This window comes from Passer domesticus, chromosome 5, assembly GCF_036417665.1.
Source record: "Passer domesticus isolate bPasDom1 chromosome 5, bPasDom1.hap1, whole genome shotgun sequence".
Taxonomy (NCBI): domain Eukaryota; kingdom Metazoa; phylum Chordata; class Aves; order Passeriformes; family Passeridae; genus Passer; species Passer domesticus.
In genome coordinates this window covers 8,491,427-8,502,878 of record NC_087478.1, presented here as the reverse complement: position 1 = coordinate 8,502,878, position 11,452 = coordinate 8,491,427, and the positions used below count along the sequence as shown (strand labels likewise).

General features: G+C 35.4%; 1 protein-coding gene across 8 annotated transcripts in view; it reads right to left on the bottom strand.

Moving 5' to 3' along the window:
- Window positions 1-419: 419 nt before the first annotated feature.
- The window catches only part of PCLO (piccolo presynaptic cytomatrix protein), a 322,004-nt gene continuing 310,971 nt past the window's right edge, over window positions 420-11,452 (bottom strand). For all 8 annotated transcript variants that reach the window (XM_064421865.1, XM_064421866.1, XM_064421869.1 and 5 more), the window contains 3 exons: window positions 10,543-10,677; window positions 9,773-9,918; window positions 420-5,471 (listed from right to left, as the gene is read on the bottom strand). In XM_064421865.1, coding sequence (XP_064277935.1) covers window positions 5,331-5,471; window positions 9,773-9,918; window positions 10,543-10,677 — 422 coding nt within the window. In that variant the 3' untranslated portion in view covers window positions 420-5,330. The remainder of the gene's footprint in view (window positions 5,472-9,772; window positions 9,919-10,542; window positions 10,678-11,452) is intronic.

Here is an 11,452-nt window from a genome sequence, read left to right as displayed (position 1 = left end):
TTCTTTCTTTCTCCATCAGGAACTTACAGGGACACAGAGTTAGGCCACATTTTTAATTCACCTTTTCTTCACATTAAGGAGACAAACCCCTGAATATTCCTAAATGTGCTGTTTTATGCCCATATATTTGTTGCCTATATAGAGTGCCAGAGATGAAACTGTATGAAGATATCAACAAACTGAATGTGATTTTGGTTCTGACTTGTTTGGAAAAAAGCTCTGATGAATAAACTGTTCTTTATTTCAAAATGAATTGTGGGAGATGAGTTATACCCTGGGAGGTCTGCTCAAGCTGAAATAGGACAGTAGAGTGTAGGCAGTGTGTACAGAAGCACCATAAAACCACTGTGGTCAACAAATGGGAAATATAAACCAGCAAAATAGGTTTTCATGTTAATTAGGAAGAAGAAACCAAACCACATATTTTAAATATTTATTTGTCAGACTGGGATAACAGCCTTTATAGAGCACAATTTGCATAAGTTCTCAAGATACATCCTGTATACAATCACAAAACCATGGCATGGATTTATACATAAAGTGAAAACTGGGACAGATTTACAAGCATTTTTATACAATCTCATACTGCTTTTGTTTCAGTTTTTACAACTTTTAGAACAAGTCTGTTTTGTTTTCATTTTTCCTGATAATTCTGGAAGGAAAATGAAAATTAAAAGAAAGTCAAAACGAAATGAATACCAACAAACCACCACCTATGCATGCAACATTCACTGTGGAAACATTACATTTGTCCAAGGACTAATCTTCTTTTTTTGTTGTTTTTTTTTTGCAGGGTTTTTTTTTTTGGTGTTTTTTGGATTTTTTTAAACATTGTGTCTGCTGTACACGTTGTCTGTAGCATGACAGCACACACGTTAGTCAGCCATTGTTGAGCACCTGAGCACATCACTGAACATCTATAAGATACAATCAAATAAGGACACACTCACATGCTTGGATGTCAAATGGAATTAATAATTTAAACTCAGTTTGTTTTACAAAAGTGTATATTTATTTACAGGGTAACAAATTAATAAAATGACTCTTGTCAAATCATCTAGTTTTAATTATGGATATCTATATATATTATAACTTTTGAGCTCATCAATATATTTGCTTAATAATTTTTTCAAAAGAATAAAACAGAACATATAGAAAACATTAAAATGTTTCTTATGATTTAAAGAGAGAGTATCCGGTTTCACCTATTCTTCCTATTTTCCTTCTAAAGTCAATATGTATTTATAAAGAGCAATTCATCCTACATGCCAGGTGCACAGAAAATTCACAGGGCATGTAGGACTAGAGTTTAAATATAATGTAGGTGGATACTTATGCTAAATTTTCTCTCTGTTTAATTACCTTTATAAGTTACACTCACACAAATTTTCTCTGCTATTCACATAGGTATGTACATATCTAGATATATACTCAAATAATGAATCTGGGACATTCAACATCGTAGCAATGAAAATAAACTAGTTAAAAATAGTGTCAGTTATGATTCAAATAATAATTTAAAAAAATACTATTAACATCTTTATGATATCTCCATGAAACTAAATCCTAATTAAATAATCTCTATTGGGCTCACACTAGCTTACAATATAATAGATGTCTTCTTTTTCTTCATCATCATTCTCAAAGTATGAATCAATATCAGCTGGTTACCAGCTACCATATTCCACAACATAGCCATGCAAACATCCAGCATCCAGAAAAATAACTCAAATGTTTCCTAGGTCTAGATTTAAAGCCAGTTCAAGTCAGCAGATTGGTTACTGACTTAAATTGGTTTTTGGTTCTTCCATAAAGGATCCATGTAATGTAAAACTGTGGGTTATAATAAAGAAGCAGCACTCATTGCCCCTGGATACTATCCCTTTAAAGTGTAATGATAAAGAATTAGCTCAACATTCATCATAGTAACTCTCATGTCTCGTTTTAAACTGGGAAAAAAGAAAAGGCTGCTGCTCATTTTATGCATACTAATAACAATGATAATGTTATAAATCCCTGTCATTTGTAAACAGACACACTGTGCTTTTGCTCATTTTTCAGCTTGTTTCCACTCTACAAGGCTTGAACTAAGAACCAACTTCAATTTCTGTTTTCTTAGAAGATTTATGAAGTAAAAGAGTTAAATGCCTCTGCTATTGCTTCCCTGCAATATGTATCTTCAAAGCAATCCTAGAAATATGTGAACTCATTAATAATCAATCACTCAGAAATTATAAAAGCTGTTGCCACATCTAAGCATGTTTGGCCTGATAAAATAAACAAAAATTAATGAAGGAAAAGAAAAAAAAAATACTGAGATATATACAAAAACAGTAAAAAAATACTAATAGTCCTTGTTTGATTGGTTTGTTTTTTTTAAAAACATTGTTGTGAGAGTTTTTCCTGACTTCATTCATCAAACAAACAAACAAACAACAAAAAAAGAAACTATGCATTCAAACATGAATCTGTGTTGCATAGAGTGATTTCAGTATAACCTAGAAATTTGGTCAAAAAAAGGAACTTGGCACACTTTGGTGGCATTCTCTGACCTCTTCATGATGCTGCCTCAGAGAGCTGAGTGTGTGCCCAGGTGTGACACACGCCCACCCCGAAGGAGCCCCATCCTTGCTGCTGCTGTCCAAGGCAGTGCCACGTTCCTCACAAACTCTACTCTTTGTGTTTCACGACAGGAGTCCAACACTGCCATTTCAACATGCAGAAACATTTTTGGGTGTTGCTCAGAGAACCAAAGATTGAATTAAACCAGTTGCCGACAGCTGATTAGCCTCAAAGGCAGCTGTCCCCTACAGCTGCACTCAACAAAAGTATTGAATAAAATATTGGCCACATTTGTACAGGTGTGAGAGCAAAGCATGCCTGGCCACGTCCTCAGTTACAGATGATGATTACAGGCTTCCAGTCAGGCAGCCAGAGACTGCTCCTTCCTCTCAGAAATCTCCATAGCAACTACCAGTGTGACTTGCTGCCTTTGTAGCAAATCTTAGCGAGAGCAAAATCACCAGCAGTTTGCACAAAACTGCACACCTCATGGCTTGCACTTCACACAGATTTTTTTTTTTGCAGATCTTTTTTTTTTCAAAGTACAAACACAGTATAGTCATCAGGAATGCAAGATAACCCATCAAGAGAGCAACACATATGTCAATCCACAGAGGATTTTTTGTTTCAGTCGGGGGTTTTTCTTTGAAGCATTTTCTTATAAAAACATATACAACATCAAAACACAGAATTTTTACAATAACTCCAGAGGACTGTTCTTAAAATATATGAGAGGTAGGGTATACATATACTGGTGAAAGCATAAAATTCAACATTGAAGCACACACCCTACTTCCACTGTCAGTGATGTTGTGTTTTTAAGACAGCTAATAAGATTTTGGTAAGATTGCTCTGCTTGCAAGTTAAGCAGGCTACCAGAAGGTTATGAACACCAGGAGTTTCCTTAGTGTGTGTAGAATGAATATAATTTTTATTTTTCTTCTTATATTCTTGTTCCATGCTGATATTTTAAGCTGATAAACATAAACAAAAAACTATATGTGGGAGTGTCACCAGATTAAATGGTGTAGCTTTTTCACAGTCAATCCAGTTGCTTAATAACCTAAACTTTATTTTTCCTTTGGGTTTTCAAAGCATATAATATTTTCCAGAAGAATATTTTCAGCTGGTCTTGCACAACCTGTGGAAGTGTATTACATATATCCAGAAAATATAAGACAATGTATATCAAATAATTTAATGAAAACTGGAAAGTGTTTTTTGGACCAGGAAAATAAATATCTGACATGCAGAAATTTGTTCATTTTCTTTTTAAGTATGCAAAGGTCATGAGATCATATTTCCAGGGGAGCTACTTTTTATTGAAGCTGTGAAACATTAAATGACTTCTGAGTAACACGGGAGTTAGTACCATTGATTCTTGGGTTTTAACAAACTTGCTGTATTTTTAGGAATGAGAGAAAAAGTTCTCCTTTCTTCAAACATGGTACAAGGGAAAATACAGCAACCAGCCTAAGCCATGCCAGGCAGTAGGTTCTTCCCAACTGAACTAACTGCTTGGCTTCAAAGCCCTGAAAGAAGGACTTGATGCTTGGAAGTGCTGACACAGACTTCAAAGTTGCAAGTTACATTCTTATTTACTTCTTTCCTAACCGAGAAGCCATGCTGTTGAGTGGATTATACTCAGACATTCACCTGAGATAGCAAGTGGATATTTTTCATTCTGATGCAGCAGCATCCAATCAGGAACTGCTGTCTCTTCCCCTTAGATTTCAAGTGTGTCACTAGTGTTGATACAGAGCCCTGCATAGAGAGGGTCACTGTTGGCATGATGGGGCTGCTGCTCCCAAGTGCCCACAAAATAGCCTAGAATTCATTCATAGTCCTTCTGCAGAGCAAGACTGGTTGCTGAAAAATGTGAGGACTGGTTGAAATAACTGCATCAGCCCCAGTGCTTAAGTCCCTTCAATCTCAAACTCGGACCTTCTACTCAAAGGGTGGGGTGAAACACAGTGTCACTGACATTGAAACAGCATTTTATCTTTCTGATGTAGTGTAGTTTATAACCTGTCCTTTCTCTTTAAAACCACATCCCAAGTTACAGACCATTTATATAATTTTATTCATCACATTCTAGGAGAGTGGTTTATATCCACTGTTAACAGAAACAAATAAAACAATCAGATTTGATTCTCCACAGCCTAGTTTTTGAAGGAAAAAGAAAGAAGGAAAAAAGTAATGTAAAATAACATTACCACTCTTGCAAACACCTTTCAGTTTGTGTCAAGTGGCATAATCTCACTATAGCAAATTATCGGAGATCCTAAGGTGCAGAGGAGCAAGTTTTACACTTTTAATAAGTGAGATTTAGGAAAGTCAGTCACCCTAGGTGGTTTTGCATAAAATTATCTCCTTCTGGTTGCACAGAAAACCAGACTGTGCTTCTCATCACACTACCTCCAGCTGCAGCTGAGCTCTGTGTTAGCACCTGCCTCCAGCCTTCTTCATTTCCTTCACAGTTACTCTCTTCACAAAGAGTCCAACAACATGGAGCCCTCATATCAGTCTTCGTTTCAAACAGCCTCACTTTAACTTCTGGGCCCAGATTTTCTTCTCCTTTTGCTGTGTTTTGCAGCAAAAATAAGTGTACTAGCCCTCATTTAAGTGTGCTTTGTAGCCCAGAGACTGCTCTTTTCTACTTGTAATCTGAAAGACTAGCTAAACACAATGATATCAAACTATATTCTTGAAGTGATTCTGTTTAGAGCAGACTCTGCATGTTTTGTGCCCTAAGCAGACAGCTCTGCTCAGTGTGTTTGTGTGGAGCTGACCAACAGTTTGTGCCAGTTTACTATTCTTTTCCTTAGATCCACTTTGTCAAGCCAGATATAAGCTTCCCCAATCAGTGTCTTTTTCATAAACTTCCCTCCATTGGAGACAAGCAGAATCTGTGAAAATAATAATAATAATCATCATCATCATCAATGTGCACAGTAACATAATACTAGCAATATATGAAAGATTCAGGAATGTTGAGCTCAAATATGCTATGCACAGAAAAGAAACATTGACCATCACTTTTTAAAGTCACCTTTACTTTCACAGAAAGCCCTGTGAAAATTGAATCTTCTCCTGCTTCTGTTTCCTTATTATGGGACGCAGCAATTAGAAGATGACAATCTTGAATGCTAATGAGCAATTTGTTCACCTGCTGGTTTCCAAAAATGAGCATAAGGTCAAGTTTTAAGTTACAAGATAAAGCTTTGTACAAAGGAAGTAGCAGCTCTTGTTAAGTCTGGACTTAACAGGGCTGGATGTACAAGGCTTTCTATGAAATGTCATCCAACCATATTTTCCAGCTAAAGAGGCTTGTGCCATGCAAACAATATACTTTTCTGAAGGCCTTGGCTCATTCTGTAGATCTATAGGTTCATTATGCATGTTTCTAAGAGAATGCATTTGATAATATGTATAATTCATAGCATGAGTCATAGTCACATATTCAGAAACATTGTAGCATTTCTTAATTCTTAAGTAACTAAATTAGCAAGCACAATGTGAAGGATTTTTTTGGTTTTGTTTTTTTACTTTTTTTAAAAACTCCTCTAAGTTTTTAAAAAAATGAAAGAAATAATGAAGATTTGCATCTCCATGACAGCATTAGCAGCAGGTTTGTAATATTCAGTTGCTGAGCAGATCTCAACAAGCAAAGGAAGTAACTGATAACAGGAGGAGGCTATCACTCTCTATGTGAACCAGCAAGAGAGAAAAATGAACATTTTGTTACTTGGTTTCAAAGATCTATGCTAGAAGAAAAATGACAGAACACAAGGGTTTTGTACTCTGCTGAAACCACATGACAGTAGAAATGTAACAGGTCCGTCGAAGAATTAGAATTTCCTGTAATCAAGAACTTCACCATTTACCAAAAGTTTCCATTCTGTTTTGGAAAGCAATGTAAAAAATGCAAACTTTACATTACAAATAAAGTTTAAAATAAATTTCAAAAGGGAATACATTTGCAACTGTTTTTCTGAGTAGGCTTCCTACTTCCTTGTCCACTTTTGATATCAGCTGGAAACCTGAACAGTTTAGATACCTAATGGCTACTAGTCAAAAGATTTGAGAAGGGAAAACTCTTAGGCACTGAACTAATAGGAAATTCCATTCATCAGAAAACGTGTCCTTGAGGAAAATAGGCAGCCCGCTCCACTGCTGATGGCTTTCTAGGTCCTTAGTTTTGGTGTTTGCTGAAGAAGGCACTGCCCAGAAGCTGGAAAACCAAACCAGAACATCTGTGAAATTTGTTTTTCTGGGTTTTTCTGATTAGCTTTGCATAGGACATTATGTATTTCTAATTGCAGTGAGCCAGGAGCCAGAAGCTTAGTGCTTTCTAGAAGTGTCCCAGGTGAGTTGCCAAGGAACGGGGAAATCAGAGAAGCGAGGAAAAAACTGCCAGGGGCTGAGGAAAGTGCTTGTCAGAAAACTGTCAAAATGTTTTCCACAGAATGTTTTAATTCTGAGGCAATTAACATCTTTTGGACTGAAAGAAATTATCCAATTTTTCATTAGTTCTGTTTTTGATCCTTCTCCCTACTCCTCCCAGATGGAACCCTAGGATCTATCTTCTCTAGCTTTTCTGTCTCTTATCCTTGTTTCCTTTGTGTTCCAGGCCTTAAATTCCAGTCCTCATATTCTGGATCAGCTCAACTTAGTTTCCAAGCCCCAGGAATTTTGTTTCTTTTTTATTCCCAATACTCTGTACCAGACAATTAAAGTTTTTCTTAATTTTAGGTGTTTTTTTTCTTTTTTATTTTTCCTCAACAGCACATGACCCCATTTTTTATGGCAAATATTCACAGCTATTGCTGCTGATTTTTAGACTGCAGACTCTTGTCTTAATTTCTGCCTCTGGTTGGTTCTCATTGCTCTTTACATTGTACCTTTCATTATCATCATATTTGACCTCGTCTTACTCCTTCTCTCTGATCTTATTTTCTCCCATCATCTTCCAGTTCCATTTTTTTCTGTAAATTCTGGGTTGTTTAATTTCCCTCTCCCCTAGATCTCTTTGGAATGTGTTCATCTCTTTGACCCTAAATGTTCATCACTCAAATTCAGCATTCAAATCATCCAGGTTCATGCTTTGTCATAGGAACAAATAGACTGTTGAGCTTGAAGAGCGCATAAAAACACTGAGTCAGATTAAAGCTCTCTCCAGAAAAAAAAATATTTTGCTTGCAAAAGTGCAGAGAGCAGTGTATAAGGCAGAATATAAGGACAAAGCAGTTAAGTAGTTACACTCACTCAAAATACCTACTAAGGCCTGTGGACCATCCTGACTCACAGGCAGTGAGTTTGTATTTAACAGAATTTGATGTCTTTCATCTGTAAATTTCTCCTATTATTTTCCCCAGGTACATTTTCTTTGAAATTATTTAGCACTTTCTATACATAAAGGCAATACATTTTACAGCTCAAACTCCAATTCTCATGAAGCAGAAACACTTTTTCTTTGTTTTAAACTTTTTCCTTGATACTTTTACAGAATATTTTTATGACCTTCATTCTCATTCTTAGCTCTGGTGTATAGCATTAGCACATATCATGGTGAATTAATAGAATTTAGAATATATTGAGTTTAAAGACATCAATCAGGATCATTGAGTCAAACTCTTGTCCTTGTGCAGGGCACCACAATAATTGCACCATGTACCTGAGAGTGTTGTCCAAATGTTTCTTGAACTCTGTCAGGGTTGGTGCCATGACCACTTCCCTGGGTAACCTGTTCCAGTGCCCAGCCACCCTTTGGGTGAGAAAATTTCTCCCAATGGTATGTCACTCTCTGTCTTCCTCCTCAAAACCTCATAGATTATTTTTCCATAGGACTCTATGAATTCTTATTTACTCTTTACCCTTTATGGTTTCCGCTTCAAAAGCAAAATTTTATGGGAGCTCTTAAACTTTGGCAAGACTTTATTGACCACTTCGGCTTTTCCCAGAAAATGTCAATTCTTAAATAGCTTAAATAGCCTTTTCTTTAGTCTATTGAAACAGTAAGATGTTAGGACACCTTAACACAGGAAAAACAGTGTCTATTTTGAGGGGGAGGGTGCAGGGGTGGGAGGGGGGTGGTCTTGTTTTGTAAGTAACATCAATTTTGACTGTAATGTTAATGATACTAACAATAAGCATAATGTTGGCACTTCGATAATACAGACTAACTTTAGTCACCTCAATGTATCTGTCTTATTCAGGTTGGTCTGACAGATTTAAAAGTTCATTACTGGATGCTGATATGCCCAACAATGCCTTCCACTGACTTTTAAGGTTGGCATGCAGATACCTCTTTAATTGCTTATCCCTCTCCACTGACTGGGGGAAGTCTGAATATATGAGTTATACTTGTTATCTCCTAACATAAAAATATATGAAGGTAGAGAAACTGAATCCAACCTGTCTAAAAAACCCCAAGTCTGGCCACATGACCAAACCTGTCTAAGCAACTAAAACACAGGAGGGGGACTATTCTTGAACCAGTTCCATGCATGATTTGATGTGCCACAGACTGACAAAAGGTCAACTCCATTACAAATGTACCAGGGAATATCTGGCTTGGCATAATCATTAGTTCTCAGCACCTAAGATTATGACTATTGTGTCAAGTTCTAGGTACCACAACTTTTAAAGAAGTTGGAGAAGTTGAGAGAATGATAAAATGTTTAAGCATTTAGGTAAAAGGACATAACAAAGAAATTTGGTTGACTCAGCCTGGAAAATAGAGAGGAGACGTAAGATAAGAGCCTTTCACTGTAAACCCTATCTCTTTTTTTAACTAAAAAGAAGGTAAATCAGTTTTCCTCTGTAATTTGTAAGGATACTTAAGGATAAGTGAGCTTAATTTAAAAATATTACATATTTGATTTTGATATTGAACTAAACGTTCTAAATACATAGAAAAGTATTCTTGGAAGGCATGTATAACTCCCTTCTCTGGGGGATTTTAAGAACAGATCAAGCCTAAAATTTTCAGGCCTGATGTATAAATACCCTCCTCAGTGTGTTGTGATGGAGCAATCCATCTTTTAATGTTTCCTCTAGCCTGATATTTTCATTATTATATAACTGTGTTAATTTATTTGTAGTTTTCTCTTTTCAGCAAACAAATGAGGTAGTAGATTGAGCTCAAATGCCCATAGCACTGCACAGACAACATCAAAAATCAGGATTTAATAAAATGCAGAATTACCTGAAGAGAATGCCCAGCAGGACTCAAGCTAAATCTAAATGTTTCATTGAACGAAGGCTCTCGGTCATGCCTGCATACCCTGGTTTTCTTCTTAATTACTCTCTTTTGGGTAGAGATATTGACAACATACAGCTTCACATACAGGTCTGGGGAAGAATAGTTCAATGAGTTAAACACAGAAGCTTTTAAATGATCTTTGTTGTTAATGGTTTCAGCAGAGGGGAATTTTTGTGAAAAAAATTATATTTTACCAAGTCATATTCTGTTCTCATTCATATGGTGTAAAATGTGAATCCCACATCCCATCTCACTAAATCCAAAGGAATTATTTTGTGTTTATAATACTGTCATTAAATGAAAAAAATACATTGATATCTTTATCTATGTATGAAAATATCATTATGAACATGATATTTTTGTTTTTCAAAAGCTTTTTCAGCAAAATACAATCCTTTACTAGTTATACCCATTCTTTGATAACCTAAGGATTTATAATTTTTACTAAATTTAAAAATGAATTAATTTTTAAAAATAAAAAGTAAACTAAAAAGAAGATCAGCTTCTGAGAGTTAATTTGCTTTTGCAAAATGTTTTTACTTTCATTAAATTTGTTCATAGGAGAAAGTACGTACTTCAAAAAAATCCTGTAGAATATGTCAGCCTGGCTAAGAAACAATTTTGTTTTCCATTTTAGTGATGATGTTAAATGACTTGAGATACAACTTACTTCATGTTTTCAAAGGATCATGAAGTTGTTTTCTTAGTCATACCTGGAAGATGATCTGGAGATTTAAATTTGTATGTGATATTCCTGCACTGAAGGATTTCTACAATCAGTTGTTCTCCATCTGTCTTCATTTCCTTCTTTAATGCAATCTTGATTTCACCCATAACTTGTGTTTTACCTGGAAAAGCAGAAAAGCAACCCTCATTAATGTGAAAGGAAACCAAATGTATCTTTCTAACTTGGAGAGAAGTAAAATTTTATAGGTCTTTTCTGTTTTGTTGTAGCTTTTTTGTTTGTTGGTTTGGTTTTGTTTTATTTTTATTTGCTTACTTTAGTTTTATTTTGTTGTTTTTTTTTTTTTTTTTCTCCTTATAGTTTTTATAGCTATAATTATAGATCATAGTTTTAGGTCAGAAATGTAAGGAAAATGTATAGCTTGGATGAGAAAATCGTAGGCACATGCCATACACTTGTATAACTAGATTATGTGCTTCAGAATGTATTTGCCTCAGTTGAGCTTTTTTCCCAAGAATAGAAATTTCTCTAGGCCTTATTACAAGTCACATAATGGTCACTGCAATTCACCTTTCCAGAAACATTTACTACAAGACTCTGAAGTTATCTCATTTAAAAAAGAAAAAAAAAGGCAAGAAAAGAAGAAAGAGAACTTACAATAGAGTGCTAAAAGTAAGAAATTCAAAGGCAATGAAGTAAGGCTGGTGAAATCAGCATTTTATTTCACCTTCCTATATACATGGAGCAATATCATTCACACAGTTTAAAGGAAAGGGCTTAGAGTGACCTTTAAAATTAAAGGTAATTTCTCTGCTTATGAGGGTAGAAATACGAGCCATTATTTCTACATTTTATGAATTTCTCTCTAAATCAGTTCAGAGATGGAGAGAAGGCACAGAAGGAAATGCAGACAAAGCTCTTTTGCCTTTCCTCTGCCT